This window comes from Lissotriton vulgaris, chromosome 2_1 (assembly GCF_964263255.1).
Source record: "Lissotriton vulgaris chromosome 2_1, aLisVul1.2, whole genome shotgun sequence".
Classification (NCBI taxonomy): Eukaryota; Metazoa; Chordata; class Amphibia; order Caudata; family Salamandridae; genus Lissotriton; species Lissotriton vulgaris.
The window spans coordinates 1,063,038,694-1,063,066,640 of NC_141687.1; the positions used below are offsets into that span (position 1 = coordinate 1,063,038,694).

At 50.0% G+C, this 27,947-nt stretch overlaps 1 protein-coding gene across 2 annotated transcripts in view; it reads left to right on the forward strand.

The window, feature by feature from the left end:
- The window catches only part of KMT2A (lysine methyltransferase 2A), a 1,431,261-nt gene that overhangs the window by 185,631 nt on the left and 1,217,683 nt on the right, over positions 1 to 27,947 (forward strand). For both annotated transcript variants that reach the window (XM_086956712.1, XM_086956713.1), the window contains exon 6: positions 16,065 to 16,129. In XM_086956712.1, the coding sequence (XP_086812838.1) occupies positions 16,065 to 16,129 (65 nt within the window). The remainder of the gene's footprint in view (positions 1 to 16,064; positions 16,130 to 27,947) is intronic.

Below are 27,947 nucleotides of genomic sequence, written 5' to 3' on the forward strand. Positions count from 1 at the left end.
AGATAAGGAGGCTATGCGGGCACCGAAATGCCGAAGTTACCTAGCCAACCCCCTTCTGTGGGACTTCTCTATAAGCGAATAAAAGGCAGGGAATCAGGACGTCCCATCTACGCCGGAGCTTTTCGGGTAGTCCATGAATCATCCCTTTCAGGGTCCTGTTGAACCTTTCAACAAGCCCATTGCACTGTGGGTGATAGGGTGTAGTGAACTTGTAGTTGACACCACATTCCTTCCACATAGCAGTCAAGTATCTCGACATGAAGTTTGCACCTCTGTCAGAGACAACCTCCTTAGGGAAGCCCACTCTGGAGAACACACCAACTAGGGCTCTTGCCACAACAGGTGCTGTAGTGGTCCTAAGGGGAATAGCTTCAGGATACCTGGTGGCATGATCCACCACCACCAGTATAAACTTGTGCCCTGATGCTGTTTGGGGTTCCATTGGACCGACAATGTCAATCCCCACTCGTTCAAAGGGCACCCCCACCACAGGCATTGGTATAAGGGGGGCCTTTGTTGTACCACCTGACTTACCACTGGCTTGGCAAGTGACACAGGAGCAACAAAACTCCTTGGTATCCTCATTCATGTGGGGCCAGTGAAAGTGTGAGACAAGCCTGTCCCACGTCTTCGTCTGGCCTAAGTGTCCTGCTAAGGGAATCTCGTGGGCCAAGGTAAGAAGGAAACCACGCTGAGACAAGGGGATAACCAGCCTCCTGGTCATGCCAGGCTTGGGGTCTCTTGCCTCAGTGTACAGGAGTCCATCCTCCCAGTATACCTTGTGGGTACCTGTGGCGTTCCCAGCAGCCTCAGCAGCAGCCTGCTGTCTGAGGGGTTCAAGGGAAGGGCAGTCTAACTGGTCCTTCCCCAGGTCTTCTCGTGTGGGTCTTCCTGAGCCCAGAAACTCAACTTGATCAAGTTCGAGTTCTTTAGGTTCAGTTTCCCGCAATTCCTGGAGGTCAGCCTCCTCTGAGACCTGATCCTCGACCTGGGGCAAGGGGGAAGGCGGTGCCTTAACCCGACTGCTCTTCTTCTTGGGAGGTGTCTGGTCCATTGTTCCAGGATCCAGCACCGGTTCAGTGGGGCATCTTCTGACCTGTGACCTAGTCACAGCAAGCACATGTGCTGGCAAGCCTAACATCTCCATGTGAGTCCGGTGCTCCACTTCCGACCATTGTGATGACTCCAAATCATTGCCCAACAAACAATCCACTGGGAGGTCTGAACTAACAACAACCTTTTTCTGGCCATTTACCCCTCCCCAGGAGAAAGCAACAATCGCCATACCATGACTGGTAGTGACGTTGCTGGCATTGGTCACCAGGAAATCTGTACCTGGCATGATCTGTCCAGGGTCCACAAAGTTAGGTGTCACCATGGTGACACTGGCACAAGTGTCCCTATAGGCCTGAGCCATTCTTCCATTTATTAAAGGCGTCTGTCGGTATTTGCCCAAAGTTTTGGGACTGACATCAGGGGACATATCCACATCCCCCGTACAGACAAGGACAGCCTGAGTGAGTGTGCCAACTAAGTTGTCACATCCCTCAGAACCCAAGGTTAACCCCACTAATCCCTTGGGAGGTGCACTGCTACTGCTGGCTGTACTAGGGGGCACAGGTGCCTTAGGGGCTGCAGTAGCAGGAGTCTGTCCTCCTTTCTTGGTGCACTCACTAAACCAGTGAGTTTTACTTTTACAGTATTGGCACCACCTTTTCGATTGGCCTTCTTGATTCTTCTTTTTCTGGGAAGCCTGACCAATCCCCCACCCCAGCCCCCCCCACCCCTCTTTGGGTTGTTGGGGACCTGTCGAAGACTTCTGGTCATTTTGTTCACCCTTAGAATCTTTACCCTTCTGGTCTGCTTTCTTCTGACCACCCTGGTTCTGGCCCTGGTTTTGCTTAACCCTTGTTCTGACCCATCTGTCTGCCTTCTTTCCCAATTCTTGGGGAGAGGTCAGATCCGAGTCGACAAGGTGCTGATGCAACATCTGGTTCTGACAATTGTTTAAAATCTGTTCTCTCATAATTAGATTATACAATCCTGTGTAATCAGTAACCTTACTTCCCAGCAACCAGCCCTCCAAAGCCTTAGTGGCACAATCGACAAAATCAGACCAGTCCTGAGACTGAGTTTTCTGGGTATCCCTGAACAGCAACCTGTACTGCTCAGTGGTTAGGCCGAACCCATCAATCAGTGTGTTCTTCAGGACCTGGTAATCATTAGCGTCCTCAGCTCTAGTAGTGAGGAGCTTATCTCTACCTTTACCTTCAAAGGAGAGCCACAAGATAGCTGCCCACTGACTCTGGGGGACGCATTGTACAGTGCAGGCCCTCTCCAAAGCAGTAATCCATTTGTGGATATCGTCCCCTTGCTTAAAGGGGGGCACTATCTTACTCAGGTGCCTAGTGTCTAAACTCCTGTTTTCCCTTGGGGGAATGCTGCCACCAGTGGGGTTTTTCCCACTCAATTCTTGCTCTCTAGCAAAGGCGAGTCTTTCTTTGGCCAGGGCAAGTTCTTCCCTTTCGATCCTCGGATTGACTTCCCGCTCTTTAGCTTCGTACACTCTCCTCTGAGGGGATGTCATCCCTCTTCGAGAAGAGCCGCGAGAGCCATTGGTTCGAACGGATCTGTTAGAGCCTCTCGACAGAGACCTAACTCGTCCATTCCCAATGTTAAGCTGGCCGGAGAGGGGCCCCAGGGGTCTCCTAGTACCACTCTCGTGCCTGCTTAAGTTGTCCCTAGTTAGCTGGCTAACTACTACTGGACCTTTGTCTGCCTCGTCCCCAGATGTCTCTGGATCCTCGTCCTCCTCTTCACCTTCTGCGGAGAGATGGATAAGGTCAGGGTCACCTAGGGTTCCCTCGAGGGGGGGCATATCCCCTTCTGGATGAGAAGGGTCTGTATTACCAGCCCTCCTAGCATCATAAGTCTCCAAGAGACCAATCAGAACCGGAATGGTAGGGTTTGCACCCTGTTTTAGCTTCCGAGATGTACAGATCTGTCACATCTCTTGGAAGCTAAGTGCAGCATATCTGGAAGTGACCTGTGGAAGGTCGACTGACACAAGGGGAGACTCCGCGTTTCCTCCTTTGTCTGACATGCTGCTTCTAGTGTGGTGTAAGTGATGCACCTACCTACACTATATGTTTACCTACTGATCCCTTGCTAAGAGTTGTAGCCAAGGTGTGCTAAGCCTTGAGGAGCTACAACAGCTGGTTCAGTAGAACTCAGAGTATTCTAAGCTAAGTTATATGTACCTGGAGTACTTATGCAATCTTTCACAAGATATTCTTAGGATACGCGTGGTAAAACAGCAAGCTCAAATCCCAACCGCTGCTCACCAATGTGAGAAGTTGGCCCGTTATGCAGTGCTCACTATTCTAGTGATCACTATGCATCAGTCCAAACGACCCTTATGGTGATTGGTTGTAAGTCAACCTTAGACCAGCTATCCTAGTAGCGTGGATACGAGCAGTCTTCGGGCTAAACTCTAGAGGGCGTGTTAAGCCAGCTGTTATACCATCACATACCCCTTGAACACCAAGTGAAAGGACACCACACAAGTGTTATGAAAATAAACAGTGTATTTATATAAAGTCACAACAGCCCTGTACTCTTTGTGAGGCCAGGGTACTAAGCACACATCAAAACTCTTAGGAAAATACTTCAAGTGCACAATCTATACAAGTGCCCGAGGGCACGGAAAGTTAGTGGTCTCAGGCGAACCCGATAAGGTAAGTCGGAAGCGATAGGGACTCGAGACCCTTAGATAAGGAGGCTATGCAGGCACCGAAATGCCGAAGTTACCTAGCCCGGGGGGCTGCGGCTGCACAAGTCTTTACAGACGTCGGGAGTCCTCGCTGACGAACCAGGAGCCGGAAGGAAGAAGTTGCTGGCCGGCGACCAGTGGAGATAGTTCGTAGGGATCCAAGCCTGGATCAGAGATGGATGACACCTGAAAGCAGAGGGGACCAAGTTCGTACTACTAGCCAGTAGTCAGAGGGTACCAGGAGGGCACCGGATGATCGTCACCTCGACTAGGTGAGTGGGCGACGCTAGGCTTTGCAGTCTCACGGACCAGGAGGCGTTGTCGGCGACCAGGATGGAGGTGCGAGCTGTCCCACGAAGGTTGATGCTGTCGGCGTCGCTGGGCCCAGGATTGGGGCAACAAGCCTTGGCAAATTTCAGGGCCACGGGGTGGGCCTAAAATGGCGTCTTGAGTGGACCAGGAGGGTCCGGGGGGGCTCCTCTCTCAGAAGGGAGCAAAGGCCGGTCTGGAGTAACCAGACCAGCAGCGTTGGTTGTCGGGCGTCGTCAAGAAGGTCACAGCCAGCGGCTAGTAACCAGACAACGTGCTGAACAGCAAAGAGCAGAAGGGCCCCACGCAGATCGTGGAGATGCTGGGAGGCTGCACTTCGGTGCGGGAGCTGCTCAGGGTCGGGGCTTCTCGGACCCCAGAGCACTCACCCAAGGATCCCTTGGTGGTCGTGCTGGTTAAGAAATCGTGCAGGTTTTGAAGATGGCCGGTCCCTCGAGGTCTCGTCGCACCCACGGATCTCAGCTGAGCTGACGATGTGGGTAGAGGTCAGAGGTGCCAGGGAAGCCGGTTCTCGTCGAGCTGGGCAGTCGGATTCCTGAGGATGGTGCCTGCGGATGCAGGGTGACTACTCCTTAGCCACAAGGGAGAAATCTTGAGAAGAGTCGAGAGTTCCTTTCGTAGAAAGTATTCTTGATTCAAAGATGATCTAATTTGGAAGGGTCCCCGCTCCTGCCTTTATCCTAAAGAAAGGGGTGGGTACGCGACTAGGTCCTGCCCGAGGGGTGGGACCAGAAAGGGGGGTGGTTACACCCCTCTCCCATGCCGGACTTTCCCCAGGTCAGGGGCTGGGGTGCCCCTGGAACTGGTTCTAGCCGGCAGATGCGTAGTGAGCACCGGGGTGCCACTCCGCAGTCACCTTCCTGTAAAGCCCTGCCTACCCAGGATACACAAAACCCTGTCTGGGATGGTGCGAGCACCGCCCCGGACAGGAAACCCTTTGTCCAAGCTCTCCTCGCTGGAAGGACTCCCAGCAGCAGGAGGTCAGACTCGTGTCTGTGGTGGCAGCATCCATTTTATGGAGCTGAGGCTTCAGTTAACTTTAACCGGGGTTCACAGTTACGTACATGTCGTGTCCCTCTAGAAGGGTGGAATGCTAACCCCGTCGCCAGCATTGGTGAGGGGTCAGTATCCCGATTCGTATGACACCTTACTCGACATGTCTTGATAACGCGATACCGAAGTTATCAATATGGCACGCGTTATCATGGAACAGCCATTTGGTCTTGGTTCTGCAAGCTGCAACCGGGCTCGGCTCGTGCCAGCGCCCAGTTCACACGATTCCACGCACTCTGCCTTCAGGATTGTCAAGGCCTGCCATAGGAGTGGCTGATAGGAATTCGGGTGTCCATTTGGGGGTTAGATATAGGTATACTATATCTAAAGCAAAGGGCGAGTACGCCACGTTGCCCCAGCTGTCGCGCAGCCAGTTGTGTCACATTTAGATGGCCATCCAGGGGTGGCATAATACATGCTTCAGCCCCTGGTAGGCCCCGGGTACACCGATGCCCTGAGTTACAGGGTCTGACAAGGTGGCCAGTTCCAATTGGGTAATGCACCTAAGGTACAGATATCAATTTAGCGAGAGAACAGCTAGGCTGTGGGTCTGATTGGCAGGCCCACAGCCAGAGAAAGTCGTAAACCAGTGAAACAAAAGCAAAAAATCTGGGTGATCATAGGATTGCAGACCCTACTCTCCTACACTTTCTAATTAACGATGCTGTGGGGAAACATAGAGCTTTAAAACTCACTCTCTCTTGTACAGGAACAAGTGCTGTTCAGCAAGGGCTGCCCCGATAGGGGATGTTAAGAAGTAGCTGCGCTGCCGCAATCTGGACTCTGCAGCATTATTATTTTGCCTTTGGTGATCCCTAAATATACAACGTTGCAGTAGTCCAGGTGGGAAATGATCACCACCTGGATAATGATTTTCTTAGCTGCTGGAGGTAACAGATCTAAAACTTTGCGTAACAGTCGTAGTGGTCCAAAGCACATGCCGGCCACACTAGATATCTGTCCCTCAATTGAAAGTGTGTTATCAAACCACACCCCCAAGTTTTTGATCTTGGATTTGGGGACCGGATTCAAACCTAATTCCGGCGGCCACCTGATGTGTGACCATGTCGAAGGTTGCTTGCCAACCACCTGGATATCGGTTTTGCCTGCGTTTTGTTGCAGACAGTTGAATTTCATCCAGTTGGCTAAATCAACTAGACCGGCACAGTTCACTGTGATATCCATGTAGGAGTAACGTGAACCTCTTTAAAATCCCATTAAATTGATTTTTTCATGTATCTGCTCATTTATATTTATGTTGATCTGCCTTGACATAAATTTAACAGCTATTCTTGTAGCCTATTAGCCACGTGGCAACTTTACATAGGATGGGCATTGGCTATTCTGCCTATGTCTAGTAATACATAAGAAACTCGTGGTGTCAAATATGGGACTGAGACAATGACATTTTATAGGTATTGATTTCGAATTAGTACAGTTTTAACAAGGTCCTTTTTTATATTTTTAAAAGCTTAACTTTAGCATAGCTCTCAGCCAGATTAAATGTTTTTGAAGGATCATTCCATTGAAATCAATGGAGAGGGACTTGATTTGGAGGCTGAGTAAGGTTTTCTGCAAGCAAGATTCATTGTATATCAGTGTTCTTTTTTTAATGAAGGGAAAGTCTATGGAGGCTGGACATCCCTCTAGAGAGGGTGAGTTAAAAGTATTTTTTTGTCTTTTGTGTGCTTATTGTACTTGCTATTGTGTGGTTGCTTTTCTACAATTTGCAAACCGGCTGTGCCTGTTGCATAATGGCCAGCTGGCATCTCTGTGCATCTAGAAGTCTTGTCTTCTCACCCTTACACATCTCTTCCCTACATCCTCTCTTTTTAGTGCCCAAAGATTCATGCTCTCTGCACCAACCTCACTTTAATAGCTGATGATTGAATTATCTTACGAGCCCACTGGAGGTAGCTTGGGAATGAGCACTCCATTTCCAGTGGGCTGTTACTTAAGTTTCATTATCTGCTGCTAAGTGAAACATGGGAAGGAAGATTATAGGAAGAGGTTACAAAGAGTAGCTCCGAAGGTATCTCTTTCAAGTATTTATCTTGATGTGTACTCTGTATTCTGGTACTTTGAAAGTTGGATGAAAAAAATGAGCTGGACAATAAACTAATAGATGGAAACTTGCAACTTCTAAATCTGAGCCAATGCTGAGCAAAGGTACCTCACGATTGGTTATTTGATTCACACCTGCTTTGTTTTTGTTTTAACAGCTGCAAACTAGTTAAGTACTGAAAATTAAATAATTCTCAGGAAAGGGAACCCTTTGCACGAGCCCTGCATCTGCCGGGGCCATGCTTCATCATCAGGCTGCTATTTTTGCCGTATGTAGTGTGTGTGATTCTGTGAGGCCTATTTGCATATTACTTTTCATAATGAAGCATTTTCTGGTAATCTTTTGAAAAGGTTCTTGGAAGATGTAGTTTTTGAATCCAATGTACAACTCCCTCCCCCTCCACCCCCCTCCCCCCTTTTTGGAGACTTCTAGGCTCATAATAGTCAGCTGGGGGTATAAACCCTGATCTATGCAGGGTCCCGAAAAAAAGAATGGCTATTTTGTTTCTCTATCCTCTGCTTAATGGCCTTATAAAAAGCTGGGTGCTTGAAAAACTTCTCATCCTTTGTTAATAATGGTTGGCAGCATAGGTAAATTCATACTTGAAGTCTCCAAGAGGGGGAGAAGTTGTACTCGGGATTCAAAAACTACCTCTTTCAAGAAACTCTTCAGAAGATTGCCAGAAAATTATTGTGACAGCGGGCTAGAAGAGAGGAAGCACACTGTTGTCCACAGACCACTATCCCATAGAGAGATGGTGTGGAGGGATTTTGAGAGGGCTGCAGCAACAAAATGGGACATAGCTAGCTCCCAGCGCTTACTTCCAAAGATCTAGCCAGCAGCAATGGGAGGCAATAGGAGAGGTAATGCAGCACCTAGCTGAACAGTAAAAAGAGAGCATAAACATATCATAGAGGAGGCGAAGGCATTCATCACAATGGGCCTAAAATCACTGCATGCTGTGGACACCGCCAACAGGAAAATGAACACTTGCACAATGCTCAGGCGATATGCATGTCTTCCGGATTCACACAAGAGGCTCAATCCTCTCACCTATACTCTTTAATATCTACGTGGAGCCCCTCACTGAAATACTAAGACAAGCAAACGTCGCCAACCACCTTTATGCAGATGACATTCAGCTATACCTGGAAATCTCCTCACTGGATGACGTACGCCGCTTAAACGCCACACCCTGAAAAGTTCAAAACCAGCTGAGACTCAAACACCTTAAACTCAACCAAGACAAGACTGAAGTCCTTCTCTTGTCCAACCGCAGACAGACCCACCCCGGTCCAAGAATGTCAAAATAATATTGAAATTAACCGCAAGCTTTCTCTGCAGATGAACGCACACAAAAAGAATACAACGAAGGTAGTCTTCTACAAACTAAAACTCCTGAACAAAATTAAGACCTTCCTCCCCCCGATTTACCTAAAAACTGCCAATCAAGATCTGGTTATATTTGAAAGAAACAGGTTCATATTAGATTCCTTACCTTAGAATATCCCCAGGCATCAGACTGGATCCGGAAACTTTTGCGTAGCAGTACCCTTGCGTGTCTGTAGGTTTTGTCTGCGGCTCCGCGTCCGTCGTCTGCGTCGTCGCCGAGATGACGTCACCGGAGTACTTGGACGCCGTCTTCGCGCGCTGACTACAGTTCCTCTTTTTTCTGCGCCAGCAAGCGCCGATTCGGAAAGAGTGGTACCCTAAGTCAATTTTTGACTAAACTTTTTCGATCATTTTTGATCTTTCTTCGAAGTCGTAAGACTCCGACTGTGCCGGTAGGGATGCCTGGGTTCAAGCCCTGCGTCGACTGCAACCGACTTATGTCGGTTACCGACCCCCATCGCCGGTGTCTACATTGCCTTGGGCCCGACCACGATAAGTCGTGCCCCGACTGCCGGGCCTTGACGTTGAAGGCTAGGCGGGAGCGGACCCGCAAGCGCCTCGAGCTCCGGCAGTCGGCACGCGACATTCGAGGTCCCGGTCCGGAAGGAGGTCAAGGGACCGGTCGCGGGCCCGAAGTCATCACAGCTCGGAGCGTCAACAACACTTCTCGGGCTCCAAGTCCTCAGGTAAGAGGCACAAGAAGTCAAAGAAGTGACATCGCTCTTCTGACTCACCCAGACGCTCGCGCAACACGGCCGGGGGTTCGGGCGACACTGCCCGCGCAGCTCCGCCGGCGTCGCGGCCTGCTCCATACCAGCCGGTCCCTGGGCAGAACGCGACGCCGAAGGAGATCGATGCCTTCCTCACGGCCATGAGGTCGCTCACTCATCCGTCGGGTTACGCGTGGCCTTTGGGCCCTGCGGCCCTGACTGGGAGCCCAAGCGGGCCGGGTGCTTCGGCCCCGGCGCCGCCGGCGACTTCGGTCCTGGTGCCGCAGGGCCCCGCTGGATCCAGTTCCGGATCCGGGTCGTCGCCAGTTGACCTTACAACCTCGCCGGCGCCGGCCGCTAGGGTGTCACCCCCAAAGCAGTCTCCGGACGACGTTGTCCCCGGTCCCCCCCCCTCGACCCGGTTCCGATGCCGGAGCGGCACCGCTCGATGCCGCATTCGACATCAAGAGAATAATTTTTATTCTATGATCCAGCCCCATCATTTGACCCTTAGTACCAGGAGATGGGTGGCGAGGCGGATTGGGAGGGGTCTGAGGACCCTCTGGCACGTGAGTGCCAGTCTTATCAGGACTGGGCAGGTGAGCTAGGGGATGCCAGTGGTTTGGACACTTTGTCAGACACTGGTTTTGTCTCCCCTCCTACCATGGCTACGGAGGAGGGGGCTGCCTATAGTTTGGTGTTGACACGGGCGGCCAAGGCCTTATCCCTTGAACTCCCCGTCACGGCAGTGAGGACTAACCTCCTCACTGAGGTCCTTAAACCGCAAGCAAGCTCTTCGGAGCCTCTGTTGCCGTTTATTTAGGCCTTGTCTACGTTCTTCTGGGCACTTAGTCCAGGCCCGCTACAGGTCCCCCTGTATATAGGAATGTGGCCAGACATCACTGCCCGGGTCCGGGCGACCCTTGCTTCCTGTCTACGCACCCCACTCCCGAGAGCTTGGTCATACGGGCCTCTAACTCCCAGACCGCATTCCCGACGGCTCCCCCCGATCGGGAATCCAAGAGGTACGAACAGTATGGTAAGAAGATGTTCTCCACACTGAGTTTGGGGTTGCGGTCAGTTAACACAGAGTGCCTCTTGGGCCGTTATATCCACTCTGTGGGACATGGTCGCGGACGTGCAGCCACAATGTCCGGCCGAGCCCCGGACTAAACTCGCTTAAGCTCTTGCGGAGGGTCGAGATGCGGCACAGTAATCCATCCGGTGTGGACTGGATACAACGGACTCGCTAGGCAGGGCGATGGCAACGACGGTAGCGATTCGTCGCCACGCCTGGCTTAGGTCCGCCAACTTTTTGGCTGATGTCCAAAACACTCTTATGGACATGCCGTTTGATGGGCGTCGCCTCTTTGGCGACAAGGCAGACCGTGCGTTTGAGCGCTTTAAGGACTCCAGGGCTACGGCCAAGTCCTTAGGCCTGTCGGCCCGCGCCAGCAACCTGCTGCCTTTCGCTCCTTTCGTGGACAAGGAAGGGGCGCCCCCTTACGTCCTGCCAGCCATGAGCCGCAGACTAACATCCAGGACGGTGGCGAAAGAGGTAACCGCCGTGGCCGTGCCCGGGGACAACGGCGAGGCCAGTCCACTTTCCACCCCCGCAGCATCTGCCTCAAAGCCCTCCTAGTAGGAGCTTTCAGGCCCATTCAACGCCAGTGGGGGGCAGGGTTCGCTATCACCTCCTCCACTGGCGCTCCATCACATCGGATAGGTGGGTGCTGCAAATCGTTTGAAGGCGCTACTCCCTCCCCTTCGAGGCAACCCCTCCAGCCATGCCACCGCAGTACCACCGCGTGTCGGGATCACTTGCAACTTCTGCAAGAGGAAGTTTTGCAGCGTGAATCTTTCTGGATTCACTATGCTGTGCATTATTCTGCGGTCTGGTGGTTGGGTCCGGAATCGTAGTCTTTTCTTTGTTTTTTTTTTTGTAGCCCAGGTGGGCGTCGACGTCCCACCTTTTGGTGTCCTTCCGGTGACGTCGGCATGCTTCCTGCGGAAGCTCCCACCCTTGGACGCCATCTCCAGATTCTTTTTTCCGCCGTTGGGTCTGGATCGTTCCCGAGAGGGCTCCAGACATTTGGAGAAAAGAGAAGCCAAAAGCCAAGTTTTGGGAAGAAAAGAGAAGAGAAGACAAGGTGAGACTACATCAGCGAAGGGAACGACTAAGGAAGAGTATCTTCGAAGAACTTCGTCCAGAAGAGAATGCGCAATAAGGGGGCCCCCTGAACTCAAGAGATGGACAACACACCATTCAAATTCTGCAAGAACTGCCACCACAAGTACGCGCAGAAAGACCAACATCCAGTCTGCAACCGCTGCCTGCCGGTCGACAACGAAAGCAGGGACTGCAACGCCTGCTCCGCCTTTACGCCGAAGACCCTTCATGTGAGAGAGAGAGGCAAAGGAGAGCTTACTTCGCCATGCGGGGCAAGGGCCAGCCACCGTCCCTTCGAGACCTGGGACTCTCGACAGACGAGGAGGATTATGTCGCCGAAGAAGACGGCTACATGGTCGTAGAGACCGATAATACGGAGACTCCCGAAAAGGTAGGAGACTCGATGCCCCGAAAGACTCAAGTCTGCTTAAGATTCTCGAAAAAACTAGGGCAAGACCTCGAAAGTGCCGATGCCGAAAACTCCGGCGTCTGCGGCAACACCCAGGGCCAGCGGAACCTCACAGAAGGACTCCCAGGCTCCGAAGGGCGTCGACCAGCCAAGGTCGTCGAAAAACGTCCACGAAAAGGAACGCTCGACGTCGAAGACCTCTTCGTCGACGAAGGACGCAAGACCTGTCTCGCCGCCGAAACCAGTCTCGACGCCGAAACCAGTCACAGTTTCAACTTCATCAAGCCAGACAAAGAGACCGGCACAACCAATCGGCGCCGAACAGGCGGCGGAGATGGAAAGAAAGAAGAGAAGACTCGAGGCATAGATGGAGAACATCTTGCAGCGAAAGAAAGACTAAGAAGAAAGAATGAAAGAGTATACAATTACGTCGAAGCCAAAGCCACCGGTGGTAGAGTTCGTCGAGGAAGAAGATGAGTTCGAGGTCGAGGCACTGCCGTAAAGCCAGGAAGATCTGGAATATTGGGAAGATGACACTCCCTACTACGAGGAGGAGGAGGAAGATGACGACCAGAGGACCTTCCAGGGCTCAACCTACTCTGACACACAGGACCTAGAGTGGCAGGACCTCGAAGCTGAGAGTCCAGAAAAGGAAGTGGACACATATCCAGCGAGGCCCTCGCTGCCTGACGACATTGGACTTTACAATGAAGTCATCAAGAACACAGCATCAGTGTTCAGAGTTAAACTCGAAGAGAAACAGCCTAAGGCGGATTTCCTTGTGGAAACACTGCTCCCCATACAAATTAGGAGCCAGTACCTGCCAATGCTCGAAAGCATCAAAGGACAAGGCAGAGAGGCCTTAAAAGAACCTGCAACTTGTAAACCCGTCACACCTAGGACGGAGAAGAAGTACAAGCACTCCCCCAAGGACCCACCCTACATCCAGGGAACGGTTACTGCAGACTCCATCATTGCTGCAACTGCAAGGAGAAGGCCCAATGTCCCGACAACGTCAGGACCACCTCCAGACAAGGAGAGCAGAAGGATGGACCTGACTGGGAGAAAGATAGAGAGGAATGCCGCAACACACTGGTGCATGGCCAATTCCAACGTCCTGCTGAACAGTCACCAATACCAGATCCTGGACGAACTGGGCAGGTTAATCAAACACCTCACACAAGAATACCAGCAAAGAGCTACGCACCTGGTAGAGGAGGGGAAGGACGTGGCAAATTCATGCCTAAAAACAGCACTGGACGGTGCAGACACAGCCGGCAGACTTATGATGCTGGGCATCACGGAAAGGAAACCAGCCTGGCTCAGAATATCTGGTTGTAAACGGTGAGACACTGTTCGGAGCACCAGTGGACGAAAAGCTCACCCAGTTGAAAAAGGACGACGACACCGCAAGATCCATGGGGGCCTTGCAGTTCAGGGGAAATAAGAGAGGAACCCCGTCACGGAGACCAAACGGGAGAGGGGGAAATCAGCCGGGGACTTAGCACCAGACTTTCCACCACACCCACCAGGGCGACACCCAGAATCAACAAGGCCAGCAAAAACAACACTGGCAATACCAACAGAGGGGCCAGTCCTTTCGCGGGAAGAGGAATGGACGTTGAAATAACTGAAGAGGTGGACAACAACCCACCTCCAACTGACTCTACCACACTATCAGTGCACACCCTTTCAAAAACTCCCCGGGTGGAGCACAGATACAACAAAGAGGAGTGGCTCGGACTAAACATTCAAGTGCACGTAACACCGGTGGGAGGAAGACTGAACCTTTTCTTCCAGGAGTGGAAGAAAATAACTACAGACAGATGGATTCTCAACACCATACAGTACGGCTACTGCATAGAGTTGGAAAGAACACCACCAAACAAAAAAACAAAAAGAAGAGCACTAGCAAAGAATCAACTAGAGCTACTTCAAAGGGAAGAACAAGAACTCCTGCAGAAGGAGGCTATCAAGCTTGTACCTCCCATGGAGAGGAACAAGGGGGTGTACTCTACGAACTTCCTGGTACCAAAGGTAGACGAAACAATGAGATCCATCCTGGACCTAAGGTTCCTCTATGAACACCATCCACTCCGGCTCTCCTTCCGACCCATGCCCCCAACACATCTTTAACAAAGCCGACACCATCATCGCACCTTCGGAACGTCATAAATAACTCCCTCGCGTCCGCCACCTTCCCAGCCCACATGCCATCGCCTCATCAGACTACATCCTCCTAGGGGACCTGAACTTCCACCTGGAGAACAACGACGACAATCACCACCACCACCAGAGAGCTGGAAGCACTCAGAAATCAACGCCCTACTGAAGAAACCCACAGCGGACCATAAAGACCTCAAAAACTTCCGCCCCATCTCCCTTCTTCCCTTCCCTGCAAAGGTTATTGAGAAGGTTGTCAATAAACAGCTGACCGCTTTCCTTGAGGCCAATGGCTCCCTCGACCCATCCCAGTCTGGATTTCGAGCCAACCACAGCACCGAGACCCCTCTCATCGCAGCCACTGACGACATCAGGACCCTGCTTGACAACAGGGAAACAACCGCCTTCATCCTCCTAGACCTCTCAGCCGCCTTTGATAGTCTGCCTACGCACCCTAATAAACCGCCTCCACAATGCTGGGATCCAAGGTAAAGCCCTGGACTGGATCGCTCCTCTCCGACAGAACCCAGAGAGTCTGCCTCCCCCTTCTGCTCCGCGGCCACTGAGATCTGCGGCGTACCCCAAGGCTCATCGCTCAGCCCAACCCTCTTCAATATCTACCTGAGCCCCCTCGCCACCATCGCACGCAAACAACCTCAACATCTCATATGCCGACGACACCCAGCTGATACTCTTCCCTCACCAAAGACCCAGCCACCGCCAAACTCAACCTCCAGGAAGGAATGAAAAATGACGCAGAATAAATGAAACTCACCCGCCTGAAACTGAACTCGGGCAAGACTGAGGTCTTCATCCTCATCTGCCTGGGACGACTCCTGGTGGCCCACAGCACTGGGCACCACACCGATACCCACTGACCACGCACGCAACCTGGGATTAATCCTGGACTCCTCTCTCAGGATGACCAAGCAAGTCAACGCCATGTCATCCTCATGTTTTAACACCCTGCGCATGCTCTGTAAGATCTTCCGGTGGATCCCTATCGGAACCAGAAAGACAGTCACCCAGGCCCTCGTCACCAGCCGACTATACTACGGGAACGCCCTATACGCAGGAACCACAGTCAAACTTCAAAAAGACTCCCAACAAATGCAGAACGCATCCGCACGACACATCCTCAACATCCCTCGCCACATATCAGCCCACCTGAGAGACCTGCACTGGCTCCCCATCAGAAAAAGGATCACGTTCAGGCTCCTCACCCACGCACACAAAGTGCTCCACGACATAGGCCCCGAATACCTCAACAACCGCCTCACGTTCTACACTCCAACACGCAAACTCCGCTCCGCCAGCCTCTCCCTCGCCACCGTCCCACGGATCCGCAGAGCCACCACCGGAGGAAGATCATTCTCCTACCTGGCTGCCAAGACGTGGAAGTCCCTCCCCGTCCACCTACGACTGACCCAGGACCACCTCACATTCAGGAAACACCTCAAGACCTGGCTCTTCGAGCAGTAGTGGCACCCCCCCTCCTCAGCGCCTTTAGACCCCTATGGGTGAGCAGCGCGCTCTATAAATGGATTGATTGATTGATCACCATTGAAGTTTCCCGCGATGGAAAGGCATCCTGGCCTGGAGGAGATGTGAAGCACCTCTGCCCAGAGCAGGCCATGTTTCCTGGCCACTGAGAGAGCTCACTTTCACCCCATGAGGTCAGAAATATGTCTGGTGGCAGTCTGAGACCAAACCAGTTGTTGTTGGGGTTTCAGGGGACGCTCTAAGGGGACTCCTGTGTGCATTTAGTAATAAATTAACACTGGCATCTGTGAGGGTTTGAGACGGAATGTTTTGTACCAAAAATCTTCGGGTAAAGTGAAGCCATCATGGAGCTAGGAAACGTGTAATGGCAAGTATCCAAAGGTCATTATTATTTCAGGTATTGCAGATTATGTACACACATATATTATTTATTTTGTGTGAGGTAGCTCATTATTTTGCTTTTAAATGTCATTTCAATGTGTCTCTTTCCTTTACAGGATGAGAAAATGTCAGAATCTGCAGTGGATGCCATCCAAAGCATATCTTCAGAAACAAGCCAAAGGTAAGGCATGCTGGGAGACTGAGGGCCTGCAAACTGATGGTGTGTACATGTCGAAGTGTCCTTCTCAAAGTTTCCCATTTCCTCTAAGAAGATATGTGTTGGAGTAGCTGAAGTTGATTTGTGTAAAAAAAAAAAAAACTGACACCAAGAATCAGCATTTAAAAAAAAATAGTTTTTAATGTAAATAAAATATGAACTAGCTTGATCTGGCAAGCAACACACCCAAAGTGAAACCCAATATGACTAGGTAGAGGAAATGTGTGCTTTACATTTTTGATCTTATAAAAACTAAATGGATAAATATGAAAATCCATCATAACGTTTAAAAATGAGTTTAAAACATTGTAGCTTTGCTACTCTGATGGTTATGAATGGTAGAATGTCTGCATATGTGTAAGATCGTGGAACATAACTTCCCCGACAGGGGATACTCCTCAATAGTCATAAGCACTGAGCAGTCCCGCCCACTTGCGGGGACCCAGAGCACATATCAAATATATATGTATGTTAAGGATATTTTGTGGGCAATCGTAGGAGCAATTATTCATGTGTGATCAAGGTCGTGGCCGAAATGCGTCACGTTGAACTTGTGCAACCACCAATAAACTATCTACAGCATCCTAGTTGGTCTGTCATTGTCTGTTCCTGGATGTGCATTGAAGATGAATAAATATCCATTACCTACTGGCAATCACCAGTAGAGTCGTTGTAGTTACGGATCTTTGCGAAATGTTTAAAATACATCCCCATTTTGGTTCAACTGCTGTGCTAAATGTTTCGAGGTGGTCCGTCAAGTGGGGGCCGAGCGAAAAGGGGGCCCCAAAACACGTTTTCCCCATGTTATGTCTATGGGGATTTTTTTTATTTTTTGAAAAAGACTATAGCTCAAACTGCTGAACAGAATTAAACCACATGTAGTAGAAAGCTAGATGTTGGTCCAGTGCTTTTTGTGATTTGGGTTAAATTCGTTCAGTAGTTTCAGAGATTAATCTTTCAAAAAAATCTATCTGGTTGCGCTAGTTATTGCAGTGGACTTGTGGATCCTACTAAAATTTGATTTGATTTGATTTGCTGCCAGCACTTCAACCAGGTATAGTTGGCAGCCATCTTGGGACTTGTCTTGAAGCAGAGTCCCACAAAAAAAGTAAAAAATATGAAAAGGGAGCAGGGTAGGAATACCCTGACCCCTCAGATATGGTGCCCCGGGGGGTGCGGCAGGGGTGGAATGGGGTGAATGAAGTTAATTTTTTTTTTTATTATGCTGTGAATTCGCTAGTGGACTCTTGGATCCATGACACACTGGTTTATGCACTTTTTTTTTTTTTTAAGCCCCTGGGTGAGCCAAATCCTTGGGGGCATAAGGGGGTGGGGGGATGCTCATGGGGCACCCCTCCTAGACGTATACAAAGCCCTGTGGACTGCCACCTCCCCGGGGCACTTTGGAATGCGGGGGAACGCTCAGCCCTGGGGACGCCACCTCCCTGGGGCACAAACACGCCCGTTGTGGGTCCCCAGCCACGGGGATCACCACCTCCCGGGCCTACATGATGAAAGGAGGGGGGCCGCATGCCCCCCGGCACCCAGACGCCCCTCGGTACCAGCACCCGCCAGGGCCGGCTCCAGCAATGTCCTGGGGTGCCCAACCCCAGAACATTGCAGTTTGCTATGGCTTGGCTTGAACACCACTCCCGCTAAGCTACAGAAAACATTCCACTTTCAGCAAGCGAGAGCATAACATGCTCTCGCTTGCTGAAAGCTGAGCATATGTCTGTTTCCCTGCCCACGGGAGGTGGGGAGCTGACAGGTACAGTGGGGACCTTCAGGCTCACCCTGCAGTTATCAACAAATGTAAGTGGGTGCCCTGGGTGGGACCTTGCCACCCACACTACGGGCCCCTGAGGGCGGGTTTCTCATAGCTGAAATCAGCCCTGGAGGGGAGCAGTGCGACCCCCCTGAAATATAAAAAAAATAGGCTTTGATTTCACTCGTACAAAACCAGTGAAATTCAGCAGTTATAGTTAGGTGAGCTAACTATTGCTCGAGCCCCCGCAATACGCTGTTTATGACCGCACATATCACTCATGACCTGGTCAGTAACATCACTGACCTCTCTGACATTACTGATGGCATCAATTCAAGAAGTCTTTATTCGATTAGTTCATCATAAAAGACATAAAATACAGTTTATACATATAAAAACAATTAAAACAAGTATTAAATCAGTGACAGGCTAATCAGCTTCTTGATACATACTTACAAAATTTACAATAACGCTCTGATACATACATATTTCTGCAGAATACTGGAATTCACTTCCTCCACACATCCGCAAGGAGGAAAATTACGTCATTTTCAGGAGAAGCATAAAGACCTGGTTGTTTGAGAAATAAATCCTGCTTGTTTAATTTGTCCTATCCTGTCTTATGTCTCGGCGCCGGGAAACCCTTTTTGGGTAGCTGTGCGCCTTATAAATGTATAAAATAAATATAAATAAATAAATAAACAATCACATCTTTTAGGTCCCCGTTATGTTGCTTTTAATAAACCTAATTCTAAGCAGCCAGGCCCACCCCAAAAATTTAGCAACCCCCACAACAATTAGAGGGGCCAGATTGGTTTTTAACATTCTACTTGCTTCACCGGCCGACCTGGTACCTAGGCTTCTACATACCGGCCTAAGCCAATTGGCTCTGGGGGCAGAATATAGTGGACACACATACAAAAAGTGATTCAAGCTTTCCCCAATACCTTGACACTTGGGACAGTGCCCCGTCCTGCCAGTTCCCCACTTTTTAGTAAAATCCCCAAGAGGAAGTGAGCCACATCTGAATTGGTAGAATAATTTGCGGTCCATGGGCTTAGTTATGATATCCCAATACCTTTCCAGCTTGGGCGTATCCTTGTAAACAATGAACATACAGGTAAGGCTACTCGAGCATATTTTCGAATGCCTGTTGTGTGTCACCCATTCCCAATAACAATGTTTGAGATCCTTTTTAGATGGGAAAATGGCTGAGTCGGGGGAGGACCACAGGTCTCCATACCCCAGGGCTATTAGGGTAGTCTTAAGGTCTCTAAACCAGCCTATGTTTGTGGCCCCAAAGCTGTTTCTAACCTCCAAACAGGCTTTCGCATAATGGTGGAGTTCCGGCGTTGTCCATAGACGACGCCAGAATGTTAGGGGTCGAAGTCTTGCTTGATCCTCCACCGGTTGACACCCTAAATCATAGAAAAGGGGAATTAGTGGTGATGACTGAGGCAGACCTGTTGCCATTCTTAAAAATTTATTTTGGGCATGTCTTAACGGGTCCAAATTACTACCACCCCATAGTTCTGCCCCATATAGGACTGCTGGTAATACCTTACCACCATATATCTTAATAAGCGGGGACATTGGCCTGGTAAATGAAACTTTGTGTTCCTTGATCAGTGCCCCACCCAGCTGCTGATGCTTCAGGGTCATGAGCTTGACCTGATGGGACCAGCTCAAAGTCTCACTAAAGGTGACTCCCAAGTAGGTGAAATGCTTTGTCTGTTCCAGGGGGGTTTCCCCCATGGAAACCCTGGCATTAATTTGTTTATGCCCCCTTAGAACCATAAATTTGGTTTTGGACACGTTCACCTCTAGCTCATGTTCGCTGCAGAAACTCTCGGACCTCGTCAGGGCTTTCTGCAAACCCTGTCTGGTTCGAGAGATCAAGAGTGTATCGTCGGCGAACATGAGCAAGGGGATTTTCATTCCAGCCAGACTTGGGGCATCCGTGGAAAAATTATCATAATACTTGGTAACTCTATTTATATATAGAGAAAACAAGGTGGGTGCCAGCACGCAACCTTGCCTGACACCTTTGGCCACTGGAAAATTCTCTGTCACCTCACCCGGTTTGCCCCAGCGCACAAAGGCAAAGGTATGAGCATGTAGGTTCACTATAAGTCTTACTAAGGTGGAGGGCATGCCCATATCTAATAGGCATTTCCATAACCCGGCCCTCGGGACAAGGTCAAATGCTGACCTTAAGTCCACGAAGGCCGCTTAGAGGTTGCCTTTGCCCAGGGTTACCGTCTTCCAATGCAAAAGCATGAAACGGAATGCCTGATCCAGGGTACTCACGTGGGGTCTAAACCCAGCTTGAAGAGGAGTAAGGATGTCCTGCTCCTCTATCCATGCCTGAATCCTAGAAAGAACAAGACGGGTTACGATCTTCTGCACCGCGTCAATAAGACTGATCGGCCGGTAGTTGGATGGAACCGACCGATCACCCTTCTTAAAAATAGGCAATATTTCTGCGCCTGCCCAGGAATCGGGTACCCTAGCACCCATGGCCAGTGCATTTACCAACCGCACTAAGTATGGTACCCATAGATCGAGGTCCTGTTGGAATATGTCTGCTGGTATGCAGTCTGGACCAGGCGCTTTTCCCCTAGGGATAGCTTTCAGAACTATTTCAACTTCTCTGGCCGAGAACTCAAGTGAATCTAACGATAATGGCCAACTAATGGAATCTTGCGTATTGCTGCGGCATCTAAATTGTTCCTCAAAGTGGGACACCCATTTCTTCATTGATAACATCATCCACACACCCACTCACACCCCTATAGAACCTTTTCTACACCCACTCACACAACCATTTACAAACTCAGTCACAGACCCATACCAGTACTTACACACCCACTCCCTGATTCATAGATCTACACACATCCACTTATTCACCCACACAGCCACTAATGCTCCCACTCACTAATACAGCCACTAACATATCCACTCATACATACGTACAACCACTCACACAGCGAGTTTTGCAGCGTGAATTTTTCTGGATTCACTATGCTGTGCATTATTCCGCGGTCTAGTGGTTGGGTCCAGGATCGTAGTCCTTTTTTTTTTTTCGTAGCCCAGGTGGGCGTCGACGTCCCACCTTTTGGTGTCCTTCCCGTGACGTTGGCATGCTTTCTGCGGAAGCTCCCACCCTTGGGCGCCATCTTCAGATTCTTTTTTCCGCGGTTGGGTCTGGATCGTTCCCGAGAGGGCTCCAGACATTTTTGGAGAAAGGAGACACCAAAAGCCTTTTTTGGACGGAAAAAGATTGGAGAGGACGACGAGAGACTACACCATCGAAGGGGACGACTAAGGAACAGGAGAACTTCCAGAACTTCAACGTCCATCGGAGAATGCTGGCTCAGGGGGCCCCCTGAACGCAGGAGATGGACAACACACCATTCAAATTCTGCTGTAACTGCCACCACAAGTACGCGCAGAAGGCCCAGCACCCGGTTTGCAACCTCTGCCTACCGGTCGACCACGAGAGCAAGGACTGCAACACTTGCTCCGCCTTCACACCAAAAACCCTTCGAGTTAGAGCGAGGCAGAGGATGGCCAATGCCAGCATGCAGGGCAAGGGCCAGCCACCATCTCTTCGAGACCTGGGGCTTTCAACAGACAAAGAGGACAACGTCGCCGGAGAAGACGACGACTACACGGTCGTAGAGACTGATAAGAAGACTCATAAAAAGGTAGGAAACTCGACGGCCCCTAAAGCCCCGAAGGACACTCGACAGTCTGACCCAGACTCTCGAAAAACGAGGGCAAATCCTCGAAAGCGCCGACGCCGAAGTCTTCGGCGTCCGCAGCTACATACGGGCCCAGCGGACCCTCCGAGAGGGACTCCCAGGCGCCGAAAGCTGGAGTACAGCAAAAGTTGTCGAAAAACGTCCCCGAGAAGGAACGTTCGACGTCGAAAGAAAAGGACCCTAAGAGCACTTAGGCGCTGGTAAAAAAAAACCAAAAGCCAGCTCGGCGCCGAAGCCCAGCTTGGCGCCGAAAGTCGCCTCTACGCCGACCAATCCCTCGAAGAGAGCGGCCGATCCATTCGACGCCGAACGCGCCGACTAAATGGAAAAGAAAAAGAGACGGCTCGAGGCCGAAATGCCATCCTGCAGCGCAAAAAAGAATTCGACGCCAGGATGAAGGACTTCTTAATCCCGACGAAACCAAGACCACAGGCTGTCAAGATAACCGAGGAAGAGGACTACGACGTCGAAGGACAGTCTGGAAGCCCGGAGGGGTTGGAAGATCCAGAAGAAGCCTCCTACTACGAGGAGGAGGGGGATGGCGACCAGAGGACAATCCTGGGCTCGGCATCCTCGGAGACACAAGACATTGAGTGGCAAGACCTCGACACCGAGAGTCCGGAGGATAACGTGGACACGTCTTCGAGACCCTCGCCGCCTGATGACATTGGGGTTTACAACAGTCATCAGAAACGCAGCAACAGCTTTCGGGGTAAAATTCGACGAGGAAAAGCAGAAGGCAGATTTCCTCCTAGAAACACTGCTCCCAACACAAACTAGGAGCCAGTACCTGCCGATGCTCGACAGCGCCAAGGCACAGGGGAGAGAGGCTTTCAAGGAGCCTGCAACTTGCAAAGCCATCACACCCAGGACGGAGAAGAAGCACAAAGATTCCTCCAAGGACCCGTCCTACATTCAGGGATCAGTCATGGCGGACTCCATCATTACAGCTCCGGCAAGGAAGAGGGCTAACGTGCCAACAACGTCTGGGCCACCCCCAGACAAAGAAAGCAGAAGGATGGACCTGACAGGGAGAAAGATCGAATGGAATGCTGCAATGCACTGGCGCATGGCAAATTCCAACGCACTGCTCAACAGGCACCAGTACCAGATCCTAGAGGAACTGGGCCAGTTACTCAAACACCTCCCTGAAGGACACCAGCAAAGGGCTGTGCATCTTGTTGAAGAGGGGAAAATGTGGCAAATTCTTGCCACAAAACTGCCTTGGACGGGGCGGACATGTCCAGCAGACTCCATGATGATGGGCATCACGGAAAGAAGGCAAACCTGGCTCAGGATTTTGGGCTTCAAGCCGGAAGTGCAAACCGCATCCTGAACACCCCATTCAAGGGAGATCCAGTGGATGAGAAACTCACCCAACTGAAGAAAGATAACGAGACTGCAAGATCCATGGGGGCCTTGCACTTCAGAGGGACAAAGAGAGGCACCCCGTCACGAAGACCTAACTGGAGGGGAGGAAACCAGCCAGTAACATCGCACCAGGCGTTCCAGCAGTCCGACAACCAGACACAGAAAGGGCAACAAAAAGAACCCTGGCAGTACCAACAAAGAGGCCAGTCCTATCGCGGGAGGGGGAATGGACGTGGACAAAATAGAAGAGGGGGTCAACATCCCGCCTGTAAGTGACTTTGTCACGCGACAAGTACCCACCCATGCAAAACCCCCCAGGGTGGAGCACGGATACAACTACAAGGGGGTACACGAGCTAAACATCTGCGAACATGTAACACCTGTGGGAGGAGGAATAAACCGTTTCTTCCAGGAGTGGAAGAAAATAACCACAGACAAGTGGGTACTCAACATCATACAGTTCGGGTACTGCATAGAGTTGGACAGGAGGCCACTAAACAAAAAACCGAAAAGAAGGGCGCTAGCAAGGAAAGAGCTAGAACTACTTCAAGAGGAAGCAAAATAACTCCTGCCAAAACAGGCCATCGAACCAATACCTTACAAAGAAAGGAACAGGGGAGTCTACTCAACCTATTTCCTAATTCCAAAGGTAGACTAGACAATGAGACCCATCCTGGACCTGAGGTTCTTAAACAAGTACATAACACAAAAATTCAAAATGACATCCCTACAAGAGGTACTGCCTCAATTACAAGGCGGAGACTTCATGGTCACCATAGACCTCAAGGATGCCTACCTGCACATCCCAATGAACAGGGGGCACAAGCATCTACTCAGATGTATCATCAACAAAGACCACTACCAGTTCACAACCCTGGTGTTCGGACTAAAATCGGCGCCAAGGGTCTTCATAAAGTGCCTCGCAGCAGTCGCAGCACACCTAAGAAGGGAGGGGATACACGTATACCCTTACCTAGACGACTGGCTAGTAAAAGCAAGTACATACATGACGTGCAAGCTGCACGCTCAAAGAGTGACAGACACACTGATGGGCCTAGGATTCTCCATCCACTGGGGAAAATCCTCAATGAATCCGGAACAAGTAAAACTCTTCCTGGGAGCACAGATCAACACCCTACAGAACAAGGTGTTCCCCAGCGAGAAGAGAACGCTAGCACTGCTGAAGGAGACACAACTCTACCAGAAGGGGCGAGCTCTGACCCTGAGGACGGCGAGCAAAGTCATGGGCATGATGGCGTCATGCATATATCTAGTGCCAAATTTACTGCTGCACATGATACCTTTCCAAGAATGGCTATAGGAACAATGGTTACAAGATACAGGTCGTTGGAAAGATCTAGTGGTTGTAACGCACTTAGTGCAAGAAGAGATAGCATGGTGGAACATCGGGAACATGAGAAGGGGGAAGCCTCTTGACACCACCAACGCCAACGGTGACCATCACCACAGACGCATCCCAGAAGGGATGGGGCACTCACATGGAAAAACTCTAGAGTGAGGGGTCTGTGGACACCAGCAGATGGGGTAACTACCTAGAATTAAAGACAGTCTTCCTCGCAATAAAGGCTTTCCAGACGAGGTTGTACAACCAGAAGGTGTTGATCCAGACAGACAACACAACAGCGATGTTCTACATAAACAAGCAGGGAGGGACACAATCAGCTAGGCTTGCAAAATTGGCGCAAGAAATGTGGAGATGGGCCATTCCACTCAAGATAGACCTGCTAGCCATACATCTACCAGGGAAGGACAATGTAGAAGCAGACTGGTTCAGCAGACAGACGTCGGCATCCCACGAGTGGGAGCTCAATGCACAGGAAACAGAAGCTGTTCGTCAAGTGGGGAACACCGTCAATAGACCTGTTTGCAACACGCCAGAATGCAAAATGCCAAAACCTCGTATCCAGGCAACCAGGGGATGGGTCCCTGGGGAATGCCCTATGGATAAGCTGGTCGAAGACATTTGCTTACGCTTTTCCGCCGACCCCTCTGATACAGAAAGTACTCAACAAGTGCAGAACCAGCAACATGACTCTGATACTGGTCGCACCGCAGTGGGCCAGGCAGACCTGGTACTCGCAGATAATGGAGATGGCACAGAGTGCACCCCACAGATTCGGGAGACGGAAAGACCTACTCTCTATGCAAGACAGAAAGGTGCTGCACCCAGAGCCAGAGAGCCTCAGCCTAGTAGCATGGCTACTGAGGACATAGAGGTTGCTCATCTGAAATTACTAGAGAACACCCTGAGGGTACTACGAGAAGCAAGAAGACCCAGCACACGGAAGTGCTATGTATCAAGGCGGAAGAGGTTCACACTATGGTGCAGAAAAGAAAAGCTGCACAAAAGAATGCAGAAGGATTCAACAGTGCTTAAGTACGTCACGCACTGCTAGAGGAAAACCTAAGCTCATCCTCTCTAAGGGTACATCTGGCAGCGATAGTCGCTTACACAAGTGGAGAAACCGGTAAGAGCTTCTTCACATCACAGATAGTAAAGAGATTCCTGGAAGGAGCAAAAAAGATCACACCACCAAAGAGGGTGCCACCGCCTGAATGGAACCTTAATTTAGTCCTGACGGAACTCATGAAGGAGCCTTTTGAACCAATTCATAAGGCCTCCCTACAGATGCGAACGATGAAAACGGCATTCTTAGTGGCAATCACTTCGCTGCGCAGGGTGAGTGAACTACAGGTGCTAACGCTGCAAGAACCCTACATCCAGATACATAATGAGAGGGTGGTACGAGAACGGACCCACACTTTATGCCAAAGGTGGTGTCAGGGTTCCACATCAACCAGACAATACAAATACCAAGCTTCATCCAAAAACCAGCCACAAGCGCAGAAAGAGCACTGCACACTCTGGACGCCACAAGGGAAGTCATGCACTACATAGAGAGAACTAAGGGACACAGGAAAACAAAGCAGTTCTTTTTGTCCTTCGCAAACTGGTTTCATGGGGAAACCAGTAACTAAAAGAACCATTGCACGATGGATCGCACCAACAATACAGTTGTGCCACAAGCAAGCAGGACAAGAACTGGCAGAGGGGACTCGAGCCCACTCTACCAGGAAGAAAGGAGCTATGATAGCTTTCCTGGCTAACACACCCATTCAGGACATATGCCTGGCGGCAACATGGGCTTCAGTGCACACGTTCACGAAGCACTACTGTGTGGACATACAAATGAACAAGGAAGCACAAGTGGGACAAAAAGTGCTTCTATACATATTCAGCAACCAACATTCAACTTCCATCCAGCCGCCACAAATATAACAAACCGCTACAAAGTCTATTCATAGCATAGTGAATCCAGAAAGATTCACGCTGCAAAACGAAGTTTCTTACCTGTCGGTGTAGTTTTGCAGCTTGAAGATCTTTCTGGATTCACTAGCGAACCCACCCACCTCCGCCAGAAAGATGAGGCTGGAGAGAAAGGTGGTAAAAACAAAGACAAGACTGAAACAGACACCATGGAGGTAAAAGCAGTGAATCACTTACTTGAACATTGCCATAGATTCGGACTCAAAACACAAAACGAGAAAAAAGAATCTGAAGATGGGTGGGAGCTTCCGCAGGAAGCGTGCCGACGTCACGGGAAGGACACCAAAAGGTGGGACGTCGACGCCCACCTGGGCTACGAAAAAAAAATAAAAAAGAAAAGACTACGATTCCGGACCCAACCACTAGACTGCGGAATAATGCACAGCATAGTGAATCAAGAAAGATCTTGAAGCTGCAAAACCACACCGACCGGTAAGAAACTATTTTTTACCAATAGAGCTACTCACGCACCTTCTCACTCACCCATACAGTCAATCACACAGCCACTTACTCATCCATATAGTTACACACACACACACACCCTCTTACTCGTATATAACCTAAAACATACTCACTCATACAGCCACTCTCACATTCACTCACCCACCCATAGTCACTCATAGACCCCATCACTCATCTATACTGCCTTTCACATACCTAGTTACTCACCCATATATCACTCGCGCATCCACTCACCCACCCACAGAGCCATACACATTCACTCATCCATACAGCCCCCCACACACACTCATACTCTCACATATTCACACTCATACAGCCAATGACTCATCTATTCAATCAAACCATACAGGCAGTCAAAAACACCCTCACCCTCGCACACAGACTCTCAGACACCCATACAGGTACTCAGACAACCAATCAATCACCCATACAGCCACTCACGTATCGACTCACACACCCATACTTAGACACCAACTGACATACAGATACAAACATTCACACAACCAGTAATTCACCCATACATTTACTGAGGCACCTAATCACTCACTTATACAGTCAGTCATGCACTCACATAATCATCCATACAGTCTCTCATACATCCACTGATTCACCAATACACCTTGGTATATATATTTAACACTCATAAACTTTTTTAAAACAGTCACTGGATGATGTCATCAGTGATGTCATTTAGAGGTCATTTGAGATGTCATGAGTGATGTCACTGACCATGTCATGAGTGATGTAATATGTGAGGCCATAAGCAGTACATTGCGGGGGTGCAAGTTATCATTAACTGAGATAACTGTAACTGCTGAATTTCACTGATTTTGTACAAGTGAAATCCGAGCCTAAGTATAACGTCCCTGTAACCTTTGTTTTTTTTCAGTGAATGTGTGTGTGTGTTTATATTATATATATATATATATATATATATATATATATATATATATATATAGCTACACATATGTAGCTTATATAAATTAAGGCTAAAGAATGCCAAAATTGCATTGATGTTTTCACTTAAAATAAATATAGAGAGAACATGAACACCTCAAACTTCACCAC